The 24240-nt window shown below is 46.3% G+C and overlaps 1 protein-coding gene across 1 annotated transcript; it reads left to right on the top strand.

Annotated features, from left to right (window-relative positions):
• The first annotated feature begins 831 nt into the window (after positions 1–831).
• FBLN7 (fibulin 7) lies at positions 832–24021 on the top strand. Its single transcript, XM_083433121.1, has 8 exons — positions 832–1202; positions 6921–7080; positions 8101–8271; positions 14889–15014; positions 15472–15609; positions 17616–17753; positions 18984–19122; positions 22289–24021. The coding sequence occupies exons 1-8, from the start codon at positions 1128–1130 to the stop codon at positions 22659–22661; spliced, it is 1320 nt and encodes a 439-aa protein (XP_083289247.1). The 5' UTR covers positions 832–1127; the 3' UTR covers positions 22662–24021.
• The last annotated feature ends 219 nt before the right edge of the window (positions 24022–24240 follow it).

Below are 24240 nucleotides of genomic sequence, written 5' to 3' on the forward strand. Positions count from 1 at the left end.
GTTGCGAATGCTGTGGGTTGCGAACGTGCCTCCCGCACGGATCACGTTCTCATCCCAAGCGTCCATTGTACTATGACCATCCAGTGAGGTCTGTGGGGGAAGAGGCTCCTTTCCCCCCAATGCCAGAGATATTGTTGGCGAGAATAAGCGAATGTCTGAACAAGTGTCAGTTTGACACCCACTTCAGGGACAAATATCAAATCGGAAGGTGAGGTGGGGAAACGGATGCTGTGGTATGATCCTGACTGGGGCGCTCCAAGGCTGCTTTCCTTCCAAAATAAAAAGCTTGAGCTCACTTAAACAAAACAAAACAACCCATTATGAATAATGTAATGTGTACTTTGGCCCTTAGCTACTTCCCTGCAACAGATGATTAATACTGCAGAGAGAATGTTCCTGGCCTACCTTACAAGGTTGCCGTAAGGATTGCTGAGCTAATTTTGTCAAATGCCAGATGAATGCAAAATAATAATAATCCTTGCGAGCCAAAACAAACAGGAATCTCCAACCTATTAAAGAAAACGTGAGTGGCAACAACTGATCCTGACTACTTAAATGCTAATGTTTAGTGTGAGCTCTTGGCTTGGGAGGGCAGGTTATATATCTAAATAATATCCTAAATTATGGGCCACTTTGATTTATTTATTTTTAAGTCATCCTATTTCTCTCTCACACAGAAGTTTTTGACTGTGGTGGGGAAGAGGCGACTCATCGTCTTTGAGTAGCAGAAATAAAGCAAGCTAAACTTCCACGTTAGAGGCATCAGTCTGAGATGCAATTTTGCAAGATCTCTCTCATTCTCTCTCTCTCTCTCTCTCTCTCTCTGGTGTGTTTCTGTGGAGGACAGCTCCTAGGAGGCAGCACACTGGCAGCGAAGGCAGCCTACCAATGAGAGGTGGAAACTGAGCTCTCTCTCTCTCTTTTTTTTTTACTCCTTGGATCTTTGGAAAACCTGCTGTGTGATGTTGCAGTCATTTCTGATCTGAGCACAGGAGTGCTCTCTATCCCTCCTGATCTACAGTCAGGGCAACTTGGCTGTCGAGGAAAGTGTTTTGCCAGGTGTTCCCGTGCAATCTGAGAAGAGTTTTTTCTTTCTATCTCTCTACCTATCTTGGAATAATAGTGCCATGCCTTCTGGATTGCAATACAGCCTCTTTCTCTTCTTGTGCCTAACATCATGTCAGGAATCTCGAGCATCCCAGGTAAGCCCCATTCTCCCAATCAACAACTGGTTAGGTCTGGATAACATTTCATCTATCTATCTATCTATCTATCTATCTATCTATCTATCTGTCTGTCTATCTATCTATCATCTATCTATCTATCTATCTATCTATCTATCATCTATCTATCTATCTATCTATCTCTATCTATCATCTATCTATCATCATCTATCTATCATCATTCATCTATCTATCATCATCTATATCTACCTACCTACCTACCTACCTACCTACCTACCTATTTATCTATCATCTATCTATCATCTATCTATCTACCTACCTACCTATCTATCATCTATCTATCTATCTATCTATCTATCTATCTATCATCTATCTACCTGTCTCCCTACCTATCTTTCTATCTATCTATCTACCAATCTACCTACCTACCTATCATCTATCTATCTATATCTATCATCTATCTATCTATCTTTAACATCTATAAAATCTTGGAGGGGTTATAAATGCAATGCATGAAAGAAAGGACACGTTTCCCTTGACAGTAAAACAAATGGTGGGTTATTATTATTATTATTATTGCTAACTTTTGCTTAAAAGGCTGGACTTTATTTTAGCTCCCCCTCCCCGGCCTCATGTGTCTCTTTCTGCAAAAACAACAGGTAAGTAAAATGATGGTTGCTAATGCCCTTTGATACACATCCTCTAATTTTCAACTTCACACCAACGACAAGAGGTGTGGTTAATATTTTGTGTAAATCAGAAAAGACACGCAGGAAACAAGGCCAGTCCAAGGCCAAATAAGCACCCTCAGTCCAGACTAAAATGCAAATCTTCATCATTTAGTCTTCATTTGAAGACTAAAAAGATAGCCTTCCCATCACTTAATTCTCAAATTCCTCGACACTGTTTGAGGTGAAGAATGCAGCTCCAGAAGTGTAGGACATGTAATTACTTTTGCAAATTATCTGCCTCTGAAAATTCTTACATTTCTTGCCCTGTATCCCTGCCAATAATGCAACTGCAACCCTCTTGCTGGGTTAGGAAACTCAACCTGTTCCTCCGTTAATGCCTGAATAAACCAGCGCAGTCAAGTGATTGCAGAGCTTGTGAGTTCAAGTCACTTTGCAGGAATATCAACATGGGCCGAGCGAGCTGCACAGTGATGAAGTTTATTATGCTTAACTGTAGCTCAGGTTAAAAATAACTCTTTAACAAAGAGCTTATTATAAAGGTATCCAGTACGACTTTTTAAAAAAATGCCTGCTGCATGCTACATATGATAAGAGTCTTCGGCAAGAGAAAACTTGTTCACTCCCCAAACCCCGAGAACATGCTTCATATAAAACATGGCAATTAAATTCTTGTTCATTCAAATTGTAAGGAAATGTCAGGTTTGTTGTGTCTGCAGTCATTCCTTTTTGACTGGCTCCTGTCCCAGTACTTAGTGCTGACTTTTGATCCTGGTGAAGATGTTGTGCAACGGATAGAGAAAGTCAATTTCATAGCAAAAGCAGCATTTGTGTGGGTGTGTCTGTAGATGTGCAATCAGCAATAAGAAGAATTTTGTTCAGTTCGCATTTTACTTTGACCTTGCCTGATTTTAGTGCAAGCCGCCCTGCAAACCCAGCTATATTTCAAAACTTGCACTTCTCTGGATTTCACGATGCAGTTTTCAAACCAAGAAGAGTGCACGGGGGGGGGGGGGACTATATTAACCTATGGATTCGCTTGCAAACATATGTATAATAGGCAAAATTGCAAAAGAAAAGAAAAAGAGATGCATATATTAGGCTTAACCTGCATGGAAATGCATGCTGATTTTCGTGTTGACTTTTTTATTCAAAGTAATGCAGAAATAGGCAAACTGAACTTAAGGCTGGGAAAATGGGAAATTGAAAGAAACTGAAAATGACAGGTTTGTGCATCCCTATTTGCGATAGATGGACAGATGGTGATAAGCTTGCTGAAATATACTCGGAGTCGAGAGTGGATTTCATGCTCTTTATTCAGCTCATAGTAGTGAGGAGGAATGGAAGTTCCCCCAGAATGTCTGCTTTATATACATTATTTACACAATGGGATTGGCTAATTCTAGGATTCTCCTGTAGGCCAATCAGGTTGCGGATTCACTTCCACCTGGAGTTGGATTGGGTGGCTCCTGCGGACCAATCAGACTGTTGCATTCTGGATCCTATTCAACTCAATACATAGCACTTGCACAGACAGACCAATAGATATGCATGTATGGTAACAGATGAATTAATCCCTTGTGCAATAGGTAACATTCCTTTCTTGCATGAGGCAAACAGGACTGAACAACTTGGCACTCTCAGGGCATAAAGGAAAGGCAGGGGGCAGCAGCTGTTGAATGAGTTCCTTGCATTCCATTTGCTCTCTTGGCAGTCATTTACATGAAAGTATTTCTCACGTGACACTAAAAGTGATTCTGGGGGCTCTTCCAGCATGTTGTGGGATACAGAGCAGAAAATAACTATTGTTGTTGTTTTAATCAGACACTCACAGTTTTGCTTAGGTCAGCATGACAAAGTCAGCGCTAGCAGTTGGAAAATTTGGGTGCTTTTGGGGGGCCTGGACCAGTTAAGGAGCTGCCTAGCACAAGAGACCCACCAACTTTGCACCAAGCCTGTCGCCATGGAAGAAAGGAGATCAAGTGTCATGGGCAGCCAAATACCCAGTAAACAAAACAAAACATGTGTGACCAGCCATATCACCTGATGGTCCACACACCACTCACCAGATTTCATCCCGGCTCCACCCTTGCACCGTCAAGTACAACACCCTGCCAAGAAGACCAATATTATTGACTTCCAAAGTTGGCTGCCAGGACATTGGCCCAGCTGGAAAGGCCAGTACCAGTTTTGTATATTGATTAGCACAGTGGAGGAGAATCAGGGAAGGGGTCAGGCCATGCATGCTAGCATGGTGACAATGACAGTCGTATGCCAATGATCTCATCAGCTCACGGCTTTGCTAGCCACTCTTGTCATAGCTGCCAACGTTTCCCTTTTTTAAAGGGAAATTCTCTTATTCCGAATAGGATTCCTCACAAGAAAAGGGAAAAGTTGACAGCTATGACTCTTGGCCCCTGTCAAGGCCTTGTATTCTGACATTTGCTGGACCAAGGAAAAGTTCACGCTATCTTAATAGCAACAACAACAGATTTATTTGTTACACTAATACATTTAATTTGTAAGTAGCCATAGACCAGGGCTGGGCAACGTTCAGTCCTAGAGCCTTGTATGGCTCTTAGCCTGATTAAAAATCCCTGTACAATTCATACCCCTGGCAAGAGCAATCTGGTCCTCTTCTGGTGCATACATAACTTTATTTTTATGCCACCTTTCCACAGTTCAAACCACACTCATAGGTGACTTACAACATGGAAAAAATACATAACTACAACACAACAAGCGTAGTCATAAACAATAAACAAAATATTAAAAAATGCATGACCAAATTGAACAGTTTCCACATAAATGACAGCCAGATCTAAAATATACAAAATACAGCAGCAGCAACCTCGCCCAACAAAACACTCAAACACCCCCAACCCAATTTGGTAGGGAACAAGGGTGGCAGAAAGAAAGAAATGGAGGTGGGGAGGGGCAAGAGAGAGAGAGAAAGAGAAGGGTGTTGGGGGGGGAGCAGTGGCTCCACCCATTTTTGTCCCTGGCCCTGCCCACCCCTTGCATGTGGCCCCCAAAGAATGCAGCCATCAGCAGAAAACAGATCGCCAACTCCTGCTTCCATCAATAGGAAATGCACACTTATAATAGATAAATACTACTGAATTACCGTACAAAATCAGTAGTAGAAGAAAACTATAACCTATTCAAAAGCATAACGTCTCAGGGCAACCAAACAACAGTCACCTGGCTTGAATGTTGAACCAGGTCAGCCTCTGCCAGCTTGGAACCCTCCAAATATTTTGGACTACAACTGTCATCAGCCTCAGCCAACCTGCTCTGTCAGAGTTGACAAATGTTAGAGAAGACGAGGGCCCTTTAAATGAAAAGTGACCTTTCACTGATGATGGAGCTGACTCCTCCATAAGGCTCAGCCTAAGAACTGCTGTTGCTGAAACAACATCTAAGTTCTACTGTCCTACAGCATTCAACCTGAGCACTGAACGGAGCTGTCCAGAGTTCCCAGGCAATTGCTAGAACCATTGCTCACGTCAGAACTGCTTTCAAACACATTTGTCACATGCATGAGACACAGGTCAGCACGAAAGACGCAGGGCTTGGTTGTCAGTGAAGTTAACTCTTTATTCAGGGGCATGGCATACAACTCAGCAACACTTCCAAGCAGATCTTACCTCTATGAAGCAGTTGCCAGGACTGAAGGTCCCCGCCTTCAACCCTTTCTAAGGCTCCCCTCTCTCGGATGTTTCCTAAGCAGTCTCAAACTGCATCTGCCCACCTCCGGCCTCTGCTCTGCCCTCCTCCCTTATCCTTATTATCCTGCACATTCTTGGAGACCAGCAGGGAGGGGAGCTTGTTGTAGCAGGAGAGGGAGACTCCCTGGATTCTTCAGTAGCCTCTCAGTCCCCCTCTGCTTCAGCCTCGGTGTCTGAACTGCTCCCTGTCACAGGTTCCTCCTGCTCACTAAATCCTGTTGCCCCTTCAGCATCCAGCCCTGCCTCCCAGTCCTTTCCCTCTGACCTCTCCTTGGTGTCCCACCACCAAACCCTTGGCTCTCAGCCTTCCTCCTCTGAGGTTTCCCTTGGGGGTTCCCCTGCTGGTGCCTCCCACCACTCCTCTTTGTCCAGCCAGTCCTTGACACATGTCTTACAATGTTGTGAGTACACAAATTGTTTCAGGTTCCAGCTATAGAAAATATAATGTGTGAAATGACCACTGAGCTCAAGTCTGTGCTCCACTGAGCTACAGATCTTGGTGGGTGGCATGGGCAGGTTGCAATGACTCAGTTAATTCTGCCTTACAAGGCTGGTACTGTGGATTCCCTGAAGGAGGTGCAGGAAGGTCAGGATAGCTCAGTTGCTTAGAGTGTAGTGCTGATAATGCCAAGGTTGCAGGTTCGATTCCCATATGGGAGACCTCAAGGTCCCTTCCAACTCTACAATTTTACGATTCTATGATACAAATCAAGTGGGGAAGACTGTCACGGTCCAGCCAACGGGTGATCGAAGTCCCGGCTGAGGAGGTTGGGACCGGGGGCAAGATGGTGGGGTGGGAACAGGAATGAGAGTCTAGAAGCCAGGGGTCTGAGGGTCAGGAAGCAGGGAGTCACAAAGTCAAGGGTCTGAGGGTCGAGAAGCAAGGAGCCAAGGAGTCCGAGGATCTAGAAGCCAGGGGTCTGAGGGTCAGGAAGCAGGGAGTCACGAAGTCAAGGGTCCGAGGATCAGGAAGCAAGGAGCCAAACACAGCAAGGCAGGAAATGTGTTGCTGTGGCAAAGAGCCGAAGGGAAATGCTGACCTTATATCCTTTCCCGGCTCTTGCCACCAGGTGCAGTGAGTTACCAAGCGGCCTCACCTGTGCCACCGTGCCTTGCCTCTCCAGAACAAACTTAGGAAGGTCCCAGTCCTGCGAAGCCCTACTGGTCACAGGGCCCGGCTCCTGCACGCACTCCTGACAAAGACATTGGGGGAAGTGGCTTTCTAATTGTATTCAACCATCGTGTTTAACGCCGTACATATAAAGGCACATTTAAAGGCCTGATCCAGCTGTTTAAAGTCTTTGTGTTTCCCACAGAACTGCATGAACAAGCAGCAGCTTCTGACTGCCATCCGCCAAATGCAGCAATTTCTAAAGGGACAGGAAACGAGATTTGCCGAGGGGCTCCGTGTCATGAAACACCGGCTGACGACTCTGCAAAACACAGTCATGAAAACCACCCCTGACCCACCAGCTGGTAATTAAAACAACAAGCCTAAAGTGATGGCAGTGCAAGAGCAGGAGCAACATTGCTCAGACGGAGAACCCAGGGCATAGCCAGCAGCGTTATAGGACCAGATAGACCCCGATTGGCTCCTTGTGTCATATGACCCCTATATACTGCTCATCCATTATTAAATGAGATTTGTTAGTCTCTCTTGGATATAGAGGTAGGAAAGTCTTCGAACACAAGTAACATTAAAAAAAAACAACTATGGGTGTAAAAGGGACGCGGGTGGCACTGTGGGTTAAACCACAGAGCCTAGGACTTGCCAATCAGAAGGTCGGCGGTTTGAATCTCCGCGATGGGGTGAGCTCCCATTGCTCGGTCCCTGCTGCTGCCAACCTAGCAGTTTGAAAGCACCTCAAAGTGCAAGTAGATAAATAGGTACCGCTCTAGCGGGAAGGTAAACGGCGTTTCCGTGTGCTGCTCTGGTTCACCAGAAGTGGCTTAGTCAAGCTGGCCACATGACCTGGAAGCTGTCTGCGGACAAACGCCGGCTCCCTCGGCTTATAGAGCGAGATGAGAACGCAACCCCAGAGTCGGTCATGACTGGACCTAACGGTCAGGGATCCCTTTACCTTTTACCTTATGGGTGTAAAATGCTGGGACGGTGCAAGATCCAGGGCCCATTGTAAAAGACATGGGTCTTGGCCCCCTGAGTCACCCCCTAACCACACCCCTGCATCCCAGCATGATTCTGTGATGGTGATGCTTTTGCCCTCTTTCCTCTAAGAAGAAGAAGAGTTTGGATTTGATATCCCGCTTTATCACTACCTGAAGGAGTCTCAAAGCGGCTAACATTCTCCTTTCCCTTCCTCCCCCACAACAAACATTCTGTGAAGTGAGTGGGGCTGAGAGATTTCAGAGAAGTGTGACTGGCCCTAGGTCACCCAGCAGCTGCATGTAGAGGAGCGGGGAAGCGAACCCGGTTCACCAGATTACGAGCCCACTGCTAACCACGTCTTTTATTATTTTTGTGTACCCAATTAACAGTGTTCTGCCCTGCCCTGGATGCCCCACTGAATGGCAAAAGATTTGGCACCAAGAACATGGTGGACCATGAAGTTCATTTCACCTGCGATCCTGGATTCCGACTCGTCGGCTCCAGTTCTCGAGTGTGTCAGCCAAACGGCAGCTGGACAGGAGATGTTCCTGAGTGCACAGGTAATTCACTTTTTTATTCCCTTGGCTCGGGCATAAACACTCACCTTCAGATTATCAAACACAGCTGTTTCAAGAGTAGCCACAGATGCTGAAGATGGTTGAATTTGTATCCCACCTTCCCTCGGAGAAACTCAAAGTGGCATACATGGTTCTCCCCGTTCCCAATTTTATCTTCAAACAACCCTGAGGTAGGTTAGGCTCAGAGGAAGTGCCTGGCCCAGGGTTATCGAGTGAGCTACATGACTGAATTGGACCTTGGTCTCCTGGGTCCTAGTCCAATACTCTAACCACTACACCATGGTGCTGGCTCTTGTGGACTATGGCTTCCATAATCCCTTATCATTGGCTATGCAGGTTGAGGCTGATGGGAGCTTGGGTATAATTACACCTGGAGAGTCACAGGATCCTAATCCTTCTTGCACATTATATGGTGTGGTGTTTGTACAGAGCCCCCGGTCGTCTCACCGACTATTAACCTGTACACCACTAATCCACTGCCACCAACCAGGTCCTCCCCGGTAAAATCACTTCAGTCTCAGTCTGGTTCTCAAGTTAATAAAGAGGAGTGTGTTTTATTTCAGAAACAAACAAACTTTTACAGCATTCCAAACATTGTTACTCTTTGCTTTCTTAGTCTTATTTTACTCTCTCTATCTCTTCTACCTCCCCTCACGCTCAAGAACCCACTGCCCTAACAGTCTCTCCATTTCCAGGTACCTGCCAACTGCTTTTCCAACTGCCTTTCCCAACCAGCCAACCCACTAAAACCCACCAACAACTCCCAACAAACATCGGGCTAAGCCCTTTTATACACATGTAGGCTCTGCCTCCAGCTTTCCTATTGGTCTACCTTTTTAACCCTTTCTTCCCCCCTGTACAGATAGGCTCTAAACGAACGTGCAAACGCCACATATGATTAGAAGACTATCACTTTAGCATTTATCCTCAGGTGTTACTCATCATTGATGTGCAGGGTTAGGGCCAAACTAGGAGTGAATTTGAATGCACTGAACATGCATATTTTTGTAGAATGGAAATAGAATCCACCAGGAAGCTGATCAGCCTTAGGACTACTTGCAGGGATGGGGGTGAAGGGGTGTGTGAGAGTTGAATGCTTTCCCAAACTGATATTTGCATTTCAGGGTAAACTACCATTGATGCCAATGGAGGCTTTCTTTGCAATGCAAAAAGAGAAAAGCTGTTTCACAGAATGGATTTGTTGTGCCCAAATTACTGCCGATTGCTCTAAATCCACGCGACTGTTGTTCATTGTGTATGAGGCTTCAGATCCAAGCATATGTCAAATCTTTTAATAGGCAATTTATTACTAGGAAACAGATGACAACATCTGAGAAATCGACTGGCACAAACACAGTAATTAATCTTATGTGCTTTTGGGGGGGGGGACCAACGTGAGGTTTATCCAGATTGGCAAACGAGAAACTCATACATAATTACCCCTATTAAAAAAAAATTGTTTACTGGGTAAAAGTCGGTTCTGTTGATGATGAGCAGGCATTTGGCATAACACACGCATTTTGTATTTCTGAACAGCCATTGTTACTGTGCTTGCCTGTAGCTGTAAGAAGGCAAGAGAAGTGTGGTAGAAATGTCAAACCATGGAGGGAAGACGTGGTTGGAAGCCTCAGGGTGCAACTCTGCTTGCACTGTAGGCTGGTGTACCTGCATGAGAAGCATAGAGACGACTCTCCGAGCTTATTTATGCTCACCTTTTGCTCTTCCTTCAGTACAGTGGTACCTCGGGTTACAGACGCTTCAGGTTACAGACTCCGCTAACCCAGAAATAGTACCTTGGGTTAAGAACTTTGCTTCAGGATGAGAACAGAAATCGTGCAGCAGTGGTGTGGCAGCAGCGGGAGGCCCCATTAGCTAAAGTGGTACCTCAGGTTAAGAACAGTTTCAGGTTAAGAACGGACCTCCAGAACGAATTAAGTTCTTAACCCGAGGTACCACTGTATTAATTCTCTTTGGGCTGCCGACCTGACGGCACTCCCTTCTCCTTCTCCCCCATGCCATATTTCAAATCCGGACAGAAAGGTTGTTCAGTTCCCCCCCCCCGCCCAAAGCTGACATATGGCAACCCTACCCATGCCATGACAGCAGACATACTTGAAGCTCTTTTCCACTGAGATGGAAGACTAAGCATTGTGCATCTTAGATAGAACGAGGATCCTTCCTATCAAAAGCCAACATGGTCCAGTGGTTAGAGTGTCAGACTAGGACCTGGGAGAACAGGGTTCAAATCCCCACTTGGTCACAAACCTCTCTGGGTGACCTTGGGCTAGGCACTGCCTCTCTGTTTAACCTACTTCATATAGTTTTGGTGGGAATTAAATGAAGATTGGGAGAACCTTGCTTGGTTTCTGTCCCTTACAGTGTTTCACAACCTTGGATCTCCAGCTGGTTTTTATTACTACAACTCCCATCAGCCCTAGCTAGCAAGACCAGTGGTCATGGATGATGGGAATTGTAGTCTGAAAACAGCTGGCAATCCAAGGTTGCGGAATACTGCCTTAGAACCCCTGTTTAGCATTTTAGAATATTTTTGTAGCACATGGAATTCTTCTCCTTCAGCCTTCCCCAAACTGGTGCTCCTCAAGATCCTTTTGGACTACAATTCCCATGAGCCACGCCCTGATCATGGGAGCTGCCTTTTATTGCTCCTTTTTAGAGATGTTGCTGGTTTTTACTGCGCTATGTCTTACTATATTTGTAAGCCACCTTAAACTATATGAGGAAATCCAAGGGTCAGGTAAATAACAGCAAATAAATGGATTGTTATGGCTAGCTAATTTTTATTTCCTGTTAACGTTGGTTCTTCACCACACACTGTCATTTAATGGAGAGATTGCCATCTCAAACATTGGATTAAATTAGTGTGTATCATAATGTGGGAGATTTGCATCCATTTTCCTGACTTTGTCTCTCTCAGTTAACTCGATGCAAAAATTCTTGGCCCTGGTCTGTGTGGTTTACATTTTCACACGCTCCTCCATAGGGTGCTTAGGCCCCTGTGCATTGACAGCGCTGTTTGTTTAAGTGAATTCCTACCTCATTGTGCAAAATGCTAATGAGCCATTGAGCCGCTGGCCTACCAAGCGGCTGCGAAGGCCAGAGACCTGCCACTCTCCATTGTGTTCAAGAAGACAGACATTTCTAAAGAGATTATGGCACAGTGCGCTAGACAGCCAGCCAGATGTGACTCTAGAACAGGGTGGGGAGCTGCTTTTCAAACCAAGGGCCGTATTCCCTATCTGGGCAATGTTGTAGAGGCCACATGGCAGTGGTGGGGGGCAGAGCCAATAGGTGCAAAGCAATGAAATCTACTTCTGTACAGTAAGTTGGTTTCTGTGCACAATTCCATCCATGGGAGCCAGTGTGGTGTAGTGGTTAAGAGCGGTAGACTCGTAATCTGGTGAACCGGGTTCGCGTCTCCGCTCCTCCACATGCAGCTGCTGGGTGACCTTGGTCCAGTTACACTTCTTTGAAGTCTCTCAGCCCCACTCACCTCACAGAGTGTTTGTTGTGAGGGAGGAAGGGAAAGGAGAATGTTAGCTGCTTTGAGACTCCTTCAGGTAGTGATAAAGTGGGATATCAAATCCAAACTCTTCCATGCAACCAAGAGGCATGACCAGAGTTCAAGGAGACATCCTAGCAGGGCAAAAGCACAGGAAAAGTGGATGGGGTTAAAAGGGGGTGTCGCCTGTGAAGAGGCAGGAGGGCTGGATAGAGAGGTCTGATGGGGATGCGTTGGCCTCTAGCCCAAGGTTTGCAACCTTTGGCCAAGAATCAAGTGAGCAGTGGGAATTAGGAGAATGCCAGTTGCCATTGTCCGCAGCGGTCCCATTCACAACATCCATTTAGATCACCATGATGCCACTGTAAACAGTAATTGTGCTCCTCCAAAAGGATTCTGGGACCTGTAATTCTTAAGAGTGCTGAGACCCTTTTGTCCTCTGTTATGTACTGAGTTGAATAGGATCCAAAATGCAGCAGTCTGATTGGTCCACAGGAGCCACCCAATCCAGCACCAGGTGGAAGTGAATCCGCAACCTGATTGGCCTACAGGAGAATCCTGGAATTAGCCAATCATGTGGGGCCCATTGTGTAAATAATGTATTCTGAGGGAACTTCCATTCCTCCTCACCACTATGAGCTGAATAAGGAGCATGAAATCCACTCTCAACTCCAAGTATATTTCACCCTCACAGAATTACAATTCTCAGAGTGGTCAAACCATTCAGCTGGACACTGAGGTCCACCTCCAAGGCACTGGCGGAGGAACGGGAGTGCGGAGGGAGCAGACTGCCCCCGGCACCACTATTCTGGTAGGGTGCCATTGCAGCCCCCCCCCGACACGCGACACGCTCCCCCATGCGCCGGGCATGTCCCCACAGGCGGCACTCCACACCCCCACCTGCTCTCCGCCCCCAGTAGCGGAGCATGCAGCTTCGCCACTGCTCCAAGGGTCTTCTGGCTGTTCCTTCACTGTGAGAAGTGAAGTCACAGGGAACCAGGCAGAGGGCCTTCTCGGCAGTGGCACCCACCCTGTGGAATGCCCTCCCATCAGATGTCAAGGGGATAAAGAACTACACCACTTTTAGAAGGCATCTGAAGGCATCCCTGTATCGGGAATTTTTAAAGGTTTGATGTTTCATTATGTTTTTATATGTTTTATTATGTTTTATAGAGTAGCTGGGGAAACTTAGTCAGATGGGTGGGGTACATCGGGAAGGGGTGTGTGGAGAGAGTCTCTTCCTTTAAATTCCTAGGAGTTTATCTCAGTGGAGACCTTACTTGGAAAATAAATATAACCCAGGTGGTTAAGAAAGCCCAACAGAGACTCCATCTCCTCAGAGTCTTGCGGAAGAACAATGTCAATCAACATCTGATGATCTCCTTCTACCGGTCTACAGTAGAAAGTGTCCTTTCATACTGCATCACGGTGTGGTACGCTGGTTTGACATCAACTGATAGGAAGTGCCTACAGAGGGTGGTGAATACAGCACAAGATATTATGGGCTGTCCTGTGAATCCGCCGGATGAAATGGCGGAAGAACGTTACCTCAGGAGAGTGAGGAAAATTCTCAGGGATGATTCACACCCTGGCCGGCACTTTCTTGATCTCCTGCCCTCAGGCAAAAGATAAAGAAGCATTATTAGTCACACCAACAGGGTAAAGAACAGCTTCTATCCGTGGGCTGTTAGGCTGCTGAATGAAAAGATAACAACAGGGCAACTGACTTTCGGGTTTGGTGGGTGTGCTTCAGTAAACAAGGGGAATTAAGACTAAGAGAGCTGAGTGGGGGTGCTCATGTAATCTCACTGTATACAAGTTGTACAAGTGACAATAAAGAATTTCAATTTCAATTCAATTTCAATTATTATTAATATTATTGATTCCTCTTCACAGGGAACTCTGTGAATTGCAGCTCTGGGAGGGGAGTAGGGGGTTCTCCTAGCAACTCTCAGCACTCTTAAGGAAACTACATTTCCCATAACCCTTTGGGGGTTGTCAGTAGTAGAGAGGTCAGTTGGTTAGAGCATGGCGCTGATAATGGCATGATCACAGGTTCGATTCCCGTATGCTTCTTCTGGCATTGCAGGGGGTTGGACTAGATGATGCTCAGGGTCCCTTCCAAGTCTATGGATCTATGGCTGTTTAAAGTGGTATCATAGTGTTTTTGCGTATATGGCTTGAGTATGGCCAGTGTCTTCCTTGACCAAAAATAAAAATGGTTAGGTAGCTGGCATCTATGCAGGTGAAAAACCACCATTTGTTCTCTTTAGGACATCTGGGCAGTGTCTAGTCCTCTTAACGTTGCCTAGCCCAGGTGTCGATGAGGCCTAGTGCACACACTCAGCACGGAAAGCCAGATGAGGATCTCGCCTTTGTAGAAAGTTCAAGGAAGCAGGAGCGGGTGGAAAAATTCGGCTACAACTCCTTGGCTGCTTGTTCAATAAATTCATGGTCTGGCGACCCCTGATTATTTAGAGTATTCTATTGATGATCAGGGGAGCTTGGCTTTTTGGCAGATGGGAAGCAGTGGCAATCCATGAGGCATTCACTCACACAGTCTGTTTCTTCAAGGAATTCCACTGCGCTAATTATTTCAACACATAATAAGCCAGGGGGAGGTGAAAGGGTGCCTCAGGTGAATAGAGATTTGGGGGGGGGGGGCAGGGGAGAATCTGGCCAGCTCTTGCAAATACAAGATTTTGCTTCTTCCATTGAAGTGTATTTTACCTTGGGGAGGATATGCGCATTTGCAAAACCAGGGGGAAGCTGCCTAACCTTGTCGCAAATTGCTGTCGGTTGTGTTCACCACAGGTTGCCCTTGGGCAGGAGTAGCCAATGAGCTGCCGTCTGGATCTTGTGGATTACAACCAGTAATCCACAATCCCAACCAGTAATTGGGGGGGGGGAGAGAAATTAGAGGGAAATGCTTGAGAAAAATCCAAATTTCATACCGAAAAGAAAATTATGAGGAGAAATTTGTACTAAAATGTTGTAAGCTTTCACTGAAGAACTTCAAAAGGGTTGCGGAAATAATTTGAAGCTCTGAAACCTCCTTATTTTATTGGCCTTTTCTTAGATATTGGGGTTTGCACCAGTCACCTGTGCCAGAATGGAGGAACATGTGTTGACCGAGGTGAACAGTACAAATGCTTTTGTCCCCAGGAGTGGACAGGCCCCAACTGCCAATATCAAACACAGACGGGTATGTATTGTGGTAAGGCGTTAAGGAGGGTGGGAAAGAGGAATATTTAAACCTTGATGTGTGAGAGAGGGGAGGGCAAGCCCTAGAAACAGAGGACATTATAGTGAGTCAGACCATTTGCTCATTTAGCTCAATAATAGCTACACTGACCATATAGCCATAGTCGCTGGTTTCCACTGATATCCTTTCCCTCCATGTGGGGGAAGTGATCAAAAAGCTTACACAGAAAGAGGCAGAGGACTTGTCATGGGAATGCTGGTTTTGCCCATCTCCGTCCCCACACTTTGTGTGTAATGTGTAGTTTTCCCCTCCTTGTCGTAGATGTAGAACAAACCCACCACTCCATTTTATTAGCTGCGTAAAAATAAAATTAAAAGTAAGGATGTCTTCTCATTTGTGGTTTGGGATTTTACACTGTCCTGGAGGCGGATTCTTCCCTCCCCCACTTGTCCTTTAGTACCACCAGAATGGAGCGTAACAGATGATCCGGCGTTCAGCCGTAAACCTCGCTGCGCCAAATTTGACCGGATGCAGCAGTGCAGCTGTGAAGCAGGCTTCCATATGAGCGGCACAGCAGAAAACAGCATCTGCCAGGGTAAGAGTGCAATTGCAAGAGATCTCTGAGGAGTCTGCTGCTACAAGCTGCTTCGGCTTCCTGTCGAAGTTAAAGCCATGTCTAAACTGAAGAATATGGTAGTGTGGCCTTTCATTTATAGGCTTTCAGTGCTGTATGGGGGGGGGGGGCAGTGTTATAGAATAACATAAGTTTTTTTTTAAAAAAAAGATGAATCCCTGGTCCAAGGAGCTTAATACAGTAAATTCCAACAGTAATAAAGTTGACAACAGTAGGAACTGCAACAACTTATTGCAGCATGGAGTGCTTCTGTTAAGGGTTCCAGCACTCCATTCTTTTCCTTCTCTCTCTTAAAGTTTTCCGGTTCTCCCCCAACTCTTCCCAAACAATCAACCACAATTCTGTATCTCCAAAGTATCCTCAGTCCTCGTTGGGCTTTTTAGTTTAGTTTTGCTTTTGCATGTTTATTTTTTGGTGGGGTGGAAGACATTAAAACATTGGCATTCTCCACTGATTACTGGGGACAGGTCGAATCGTGCCCTGGCATATTTAAAAAGAGCTTCTCAGTGTGAACCAGTAAACAACCTATCCTGACAATGAGATGGTTCTCTCTACCACTTTTCTATAAGCTTCTAGCTCCATTTCTTGAGCGTGAGTGGCGCAGATTTGCCAGTGTAAACCCAATTGACTGAAGACTTGAAATCAATATTGATGTGTACAATGCAAACCCATTTGAATTGATTTAGAAAAGCAAAGCGGATTTATACAATTTTTAAATCAATAAATTAAACGCAGTTGCAGCACACACACTTGAGCTCATGGTGAAGCCATGAGAACCTTTACTTGGAAGAAAGTACCACAGAGGATTACTCCAAAATCAAGTGAACATAGAAGTCCAACCTTAGCTTCAGTTGGGGATAAGAACCAGAAGGTAATAAGATAAGGGGGTAAGAACCATGGAAGGCAAAAGGCGAGCCGGCCCTATTGTTAGACAAAAGGTAAAGGGACCCCTGACCATTAGGTCCAGTCGTGGCTGACTCTGGGGTTGCGGCGCTCATCTCACTTTATTGGCCGAGGGAGCCGGCGTACAGCTTCCAGGTCATGTGGCCAGCATGACTAAGCCGCTTCTGGCGAACCGGAGCAGCGCATGGAAATGCTGTTTACCTTCCCGCCGGAGCAGTACCTATTTATCTACTTGCACTTTGACGTGCTTTGGAACTGCTAGGTTGGCAGGAGCAGGGACCGAGCAACGGGAGCTCACCCCATCGTGGGGATTCGAACCGCCGACCTTCTGATCAGCTAGTCCTAGGCTCTGTGGTTTAGCACCACCTCAAATGGCAAGTGCTGACAGGCAAGACTGGGCACCACCAGAGCTATTCTTCCTAAGCTCCTGTTCCCCCTGGGGAACATCCTACGCAACATATCCCTGGCCCTCTGAACTAGCCTTGCTCCTCAGGTGTGGTAGAGGGTGTTTAGAAGTAAGATTCAACAGCTAGTCCAGCCAGAATGGGCTGAAGGCACCATCTTGGCAATAAAATGTCTGAAGGCGGCAAACTCTGCCACACATATAAGGAATTCCAAAGGGTTTCAACACCACCTTGCGGACTGCCTTGGGTCACTCCCAGGTCACTGTGTCTTAGGCAACTACTGGCGGGAACAAGCTTGCTGTTATCTGCACAATGGCCTGCATTCCTGAGCCAATTTATCATTCAGAGCTGAGCATCCCAGGCTTTAACAAAAAGGACCTCCAGAGTTTTCCAGCGGCAGGCAATTTCAGGACGGGCCAGCAACTTAAGAATCAGATCTGTACAGCAAGGCTCTCCTTACGTTGTTATCCAGCAAGAAGCACCAAGGGCTGTGCTTTTGAATAAACCCACACAGTTCATAGATCTGGAAGGGCAAAATGTATGCTGCTAATATATATAACACCAGTAGCATATCTCAGAGCTCCGCACACACTCCTCTTGCGCAGCCTGTCATGAAATTTGTCCAAGCAGAAATAACGTTGCTTTTCTTTCCCCTTGCAGATGTGAATGAATGCGAAGTTTACAAGCTGGAGGGAGCCCCTCGTCTCTGTATGCACACCTGCATAAACATTCCTGGCTCGTACCGCTGTTCCTGCCCCAGAGGATACCAGATCTTCAGCGACGGGAAAAGCTGTGAAGGTGACTTTGGCATGAGGCAGATGGCATTTCACAGACGCTGAATGACAAAATGTGCAGGCTTCAGTCAGACTTTTTGGTCCCGGAAAACTGCTTAGATTGTGTGCAGTCTGTTTCTCTGCAACCAGGGTTTAAGCTGCAATCCTGCACATTCTCTCCTAGCAGCAGGGACTTGGTTAGGCGCACGTACATTTTATGACTATAAATACAAGGAAATGCTAACAGAATAGAAGCTGGACTTCCCAAACACCGTGCAAGAAGCCAGATTTTTGTAACGGTTTGTAATGCACGGCTACTTAAAATTCTGGCTGTTAATGCCAAGGGAGTGAGACCCGCTGAAACAAGGTAGACATTGTAATACCATTTAGATATGTCGGGAGGTATGGCGGTCAAGCGCCAAAAGGAATTGAATAGCGATATTGTATGCATGAAGCATGCACTCTGTGCTCTCGCTGGCTACAGAAAATACCTTCAGATTATGACAAAACAGAGCTAATCGCTGGGATTTGGTTGGCTTTTTTGTTGTTGTTTCTAAAATTAAAGCATCTTGTGTAAGGGAAGCAGACTGACATTGCACGGCTTAAAATATTTTCTGTCCACTCCACAAGCCAATTAACCTGTAATATTTCCCCTCAATATTTACTTTGGCTACATGCACACCATACAATTGAAGAACATCTGACGCACACATACCCCTCCCCCAAAAAAGAATCCTGGGAACAGTAGTTTGTTAGGGATGCTATAGCTCTGGGTAAACTACAGTTTCCAGGATTCTTGCAGGGGGGTACTTTAAATGTAAGGAATCTTTTGCCCAACGTGGGGCTTGAACCCCCAACCCTGAGATTAAGAGTCTCATGCTCTACTGACTAAGGTATCCATGCATTTTATCCTTGCTACAACACTATGAGGTAGAGTTAGGCTTGGGTCTTCTCATATCTATGGAGTAACCACTTAGGCCATCATCTGGAAACAGGAAATTCACCACCAAAAGAAGAGGTCAGAGGGTACCAATTTGCAGAAAACTTCCTTGGCAGAGCTCAGCTCCAGATACCTCTCATGTACATAGAAAGGATTTAGGTGGAACTTCTGTGCAACAGTTAGAATGTGCAAATTGTCACTGGCCTTGAGAGCCAAAGGTTGGAGAAGATAATACCTTCCCCTTTCTGTGTTAAGCACGTCACCTAAACCATCGGCTCTGGTCCTTTGCTTTTCATGTTTCCATTTGTTTTACAGACATCGACGAGTGTGCTCTCTCATTGCACAACTGTACCAGGGGAACGACGTGCATTAATACAGGAGGAAGCTTTCAGTGTGTTAATCCAGAGTGCCCCAAGCCCAGTGGAAACATCAGCTATGTGAAAACATCGCCGTTGTAAGTATAACAGGAATCTGTCATTTGCCACCTTTGATGGCAGTAGGCTAGCTTTGTTGGCTATTTGCAGCTTAGTTGCGCAGCAGAGAGCTTGCTGGGGAGACCACACATTATAAGGAACGCAAAATAACTTTAGCTAGGTTTTAATAACAAAAACAAAAACTCCTTTTACATTAATTATAATATATCAATAAGCATGACCCATCCACCAGGGTGCTGAGAGAGCTAGGTGCTGCTCTTTATATACTATACCCAATTGCTGACACAGCTTAATTAACACAACTTAGCAGCACCTGCTATACTGTTTCACATATGTAAAACTGGGTCTCGTTATTTGCTCTGGCCCTTAAAGACATACACATCTTGTGGAACAATAATGAACCTTCAAATTTAAAGAGACCATTCAACAAGCTTAAGGCACTCGGGGCAGGTCACGCATGGCACAGAGTGAGCTCTGTATTCCAACACCTCATCATACTCCCTGCCCTGCTCCCTTGCCTCACTCTGCCTAATGACAGAGCCGGCCCTGGTTCTGGGCATAAGGAAAGAAATTATGACTGCCCAGGAAACCCACTGTGCAGTTCCAGTTCCTTTCTTTTAAAACTAAGAACCCAAAGATCTTGATGATCCAGGCTGTTGGCATATTGTTTTCTGGTCTGTGATCAAACATTACGACAACCTTATGAATATTTCCCCTCCAGCCAGTAAGATTACTTGTTATATTTTCTTTGATACAGGGCCAATGTTCTGTGCCTTGATTATGCACCATCGCTGTGTGTTGCAAATGGAGCTTTGTTTGAGTTTAGACAACTTTTTGGGCACAATCCAGACGAAGTTAAAGACCTTTAAATCCAACTGATTTCCATGAGAGGTTTATTCTGCAGAGGCACCATATCCTTATAGTGCGTTTCCTCGTCGCCAAAAGGAACCCTGGGAACTGTGGTTTTTTAAAGGGTGCGATGGACTGTAGCTCTGTGAGTGGTGAACTACAGTTCACAGGATTATTTACAAATGAAAAATGTGCTTTAAATGTACAGTGTGTCTTCAGCCTTAGGCTGCAGTCCTAATCCCATTTACCTGGGAGTAAGCCCATTGACTAGGGACGCAGGTAACACTGTGAGTTAAACCACAGAGCCTAGGGCTTGCCGATCAGAAGGTCAATGGTTCGAATCCCCATGACGGGGTGAGCTCCCGTTGCTCGTCCCCTGCTCCTGCCGACCTAGCAGTTCAAAAGCACGTCAAAGTGCAAGTAGATAAATAGGTACCACTCCGGCGGGAAGGTAAATGGCGTTTCCGTGCTCTGCTCTGGTTCGCCAGAAGCGGCTTAGTCATGCTGGCCACATGACCCGGAAAAACTGCGGACAAAGTCGGCTCCCTTGGCCAGTAAAGCGAGATGAGCGCCGCAACCCCAGAGTTGGCCACGACTGGACCTAATGGTCAGGGGTCCCTTTACCTTTAAGCCCATTGAATTCGATGGGACTTATTTCTGAGTAGATGTGGTTAGGTTAGTGCTGTTCACTGTAACGGGCAGGATTCACCTCATGAGCCCCTTCAGCAGAAACCGTACACAAGGACTTCTCCTTGCACCCTGAGCTTTCCCCTGCCTCTTCTCCTGCTGTATGCCCCCCCCCCCTGAAATTGGCTTGAGAGGTGGTTGGGAGAACCCCCAGAACAGCATGGGGGTGGTGGAAGTGGGCGGAGTTGTTCCAGCTGGCAAGCAGAAACCCTTGTGCAGATGGAACGCTCAGTTCATCAAAGCGTGACATTGAATTCCGAACCAATATGCCAAATTTTTACCCTTCAAAATAAATGGAAATGAAAAGTGCCTAAGGTCATCTGGATTTTACCTTCAGACTCTAAAACAAAGGTGGGTGACCTGTATGGAATCCAACAACATCTCAGAGCCTTGCTGGGAAGAAGAAAAGCCATTGTTAAAGATTCTGCAAAGACCACCTGGGGTCTAAATCTTAGCAGTATTAAAAAAAAAAAAAAAAGATTTAATATGTTGTTTAGATATTTGTCCAAGTGTTTGGACCATTATGTTCGGGGTATGCCGACCCAACATATATTCTCACTGGCACTAACTGTGTTTTATCCAACTCTCTGGTTTTTGATTCGCTCAGGTGCGCCAACTCTGTGGGGTTGAAGGCGCCTTGGCCCCCTCGATATTTGTTTTAAGGGGAGCGGACCCTCCTCATCTTCATAGCGCCCTGCATGTGGTGCATGGGTATGACATCACATGCACAGCACAGGTCCAGCGCTGGCTCCTTCAGAGTGTATGGCTTCCTGCATTGCACATGCATCATCACACACGCACAATGCCCAACATGCAATGTGTGTGACACCATGCAAATGCATTGAGCACTGGGTACCCTCAATTTTGGAGGCAACTTGGAGCCTCCGGATTCACTTATACTGCTGCTTTACAGTAGTACCTCAGGTTAAGAACTTAATTCATTAATTAATTGGCTCCCAGTACGTTTCCGAGCACAATTCAAAGTGTTGGTGCTGACCTTTAAAGCCCTAAACGGCCTCGGCCCAGTATACCTGAAGGAGCGTCTCCACCCCCATCGTTCAACCCGGACGCTGAGGTCCAGTGCCGAGGGCCTTCTGGCGATTCGCTCACTGCGAGAAGCCAGGTTACAGGGAACCAGGCAGAGGGCCTTCTCGGTAGTGGCGCCCACCCTGTGGAACACCCTCCCTTCAGAAGTGAAGGAAATAAGCAGCTATCCTATCTTTAAAAGACATCTGAAGGCAGCCCTGTTTAAGGAAGTTTTTAATATTTAATGCTGTACTGTTTTTAACACTCGATTGGGAGCCGCCCAGAGTGGCTGGGGAAACTCAGCCAGATGGGCGGGGTATAAATAATAAATTATTATTATTATTTACCTGAAACTGTTCTTAGGTAGCTCAGGCTAATGGGGCCTCCTGCTGCTGCACGATTTCTGTTCTCATCCTGAAGCCAAGTTCTTAACCCGAGGTACTATTTCTGGGTTAGCGGAGTCTGTAACCTGAAGCGTCTGTAACCCGAGGTACCACTGTATTGTCATCACTGTTTGCAGCCCTGTGCTCCAGACTGGAGGGAGGGCAGGATGTAAAGATATTCCATACGACGAAGAAATAAACGCATCTCCTTTGTACCCCCACCCCTCACTTTCCTTCCTAGCCAATGCGAACGGAACCCATGCCCAATGGACAGCAGATCCTGCCACCATGCCCCGAAAACCATCTCCTTCCATTACCTCCCTCTGCCATCCAACCTCGTCACTCCCACCGCCCTCTTCCGCATGGCGACCGCGTCGGCTCCTGGGCGGCCTGGCCCTGACGGCCTGCGCTTTGGGATCGCAGCAGGCAACGGCCGGGGCCATTTTGTCATGCAGCGCTCGGACAGGCAGACCGGCGAGCTCATCCTCGTCCAGAGCCTGCAAGGCCCTCAGACCACAGAAGTGGAAGTCGACATGACCGAGTACCTGGACCGCACCTTCCAAGCGAAGCACGTCTCAAAGATTACCGTCTTCGTGTCGGCTTACGAGTTTTAACGGAAGCCGTTTGCACAGGGGAGGAAAAGAAGCAGCTTGCGGCCTGCTCTTATTCACCCAGAACTTTTGGTTCTAACCACCAGCTGTACTACAAAAGCCCGAACAGACATCAGGCATTGCTGTCTGGGTACTTGCCAGCCTCAGATATAACGACTATCGCCTTTCTGCTTCTCCCCCGGGGGTAGCTAGCATGGCTCTCTCCTGATGCTGTTAGACTACAGCTTCCATCAGTCTTGCGGGCTGTTGATGGGAATTCGAGTTCAGCATCATTTTGAGGGTGCCACATTGGCTACCCCTGTTTGACTTTAAACACTCGATGTACTGAGTGCCTTGGAGGGATAATAATATGATTGACTGCCAACTATGGTTGGTGTCCCAACTTAACCAACACCCCCCTTACTCTAACCCAGCCTTTCTCAACCTGTGGGTCCCCAGATGTTGTTGAACTACAACTCCCATCACCCCTAGCTAGTGAGGCCAGAGCTCAGGGATGATGGGAGTTGTAGTCCAACAACATCTGGGGACCCACAGGTTGAGAACCGCTGCAGTCTAAACTGCCCTTTGTTAGCCAATCCAGCATGCCACATACTGTATACAGACAACCTGTCCTTAATGCATGCACTTTGCCCTCATCCCAAGCAGAAGTTCAACTAAGGAAGAGTACAGTACAGGTCATCTCTCTTTTTCTCCCCATCCCTCTCTCTGATACTGTATAAGAGCAAAAACACCATATCTCTGTTGCAAGGTATCTGATTCTACATTCTGTTGTTTGTAGAGTCCAATGCTGATCTGATGTCGCAAACCATGAGCGTGATTCAGCAGCCATGGAAACACTTTTTAATTCCTGTTTATTTCAATGGGAAGGACAAGAAATGGTATTCTTAACAGTGCAAACCTATGCATGTTTGCCTGGTAGTGAGCACCACTGATTTCGTACGTACAGCCCTAGCCATGTCTACTCAGAAGCCAGTCCTACTGAATTCTGGCAGAATATCTGAGAATGGGGTTCGGTTTGCAGCCTAACTCTCTAGTCAATGTACACAGAGTTACACTGCACATACCTCCTTTTGATATCAGTGGAACCATAACAGGACAATCTTATGCACATCTACTCTCAGACCAAGTAACTCTCGCTGAGTTCAATGGGGTTTACTGCAAGGTAAGTGGGTCTTCTAGGATCGCTCCCTAAAATACTGAGCTGGGTCAGTTCTAAATTACGTTGCAACAAACTCACCATTCCAGCCATACTTCAGAACTAAATTTTGAATATATTTTTTCCATAGTTTGCCTGTGAAATAATAGCTTCGAGGGACACTTTTGAGGAAACTGAATCTTAAGCCTTGATGATGAATGGTAGAAGCCATTACAGTGGTGCCTCGCAAGACAAAAAGAATCCGTTCCGTGAGTCTCTTCGTCTAGTGGTTTTTTCGTCTTGCGAAGCAACCCTATTAGCGGCTTAGCGGATTAGCGCTATTAGCGGTTTAGCGGCTATTAAAGGCTTAAGGGATTAGCGGATTAGCTGCCAAAAGGCTATTAGCAGCTTAGTGCCTTAGAAAAAGGGGGTGGGGAACGGAAAAAA

This window comes from Podarcis tiliguerta, assembly GCF_965153285.1.
Source record: "Podarcis tiliguerta genome assembly, chromosome: 3".
Classification (NCBI taxonomy): domain Eukaryota; kingdom Metazoa; phylum Chordata; class Lepidosauria; order Squamata; family Lacertidae; genus Podarcis; species Podarcis tiliguerta.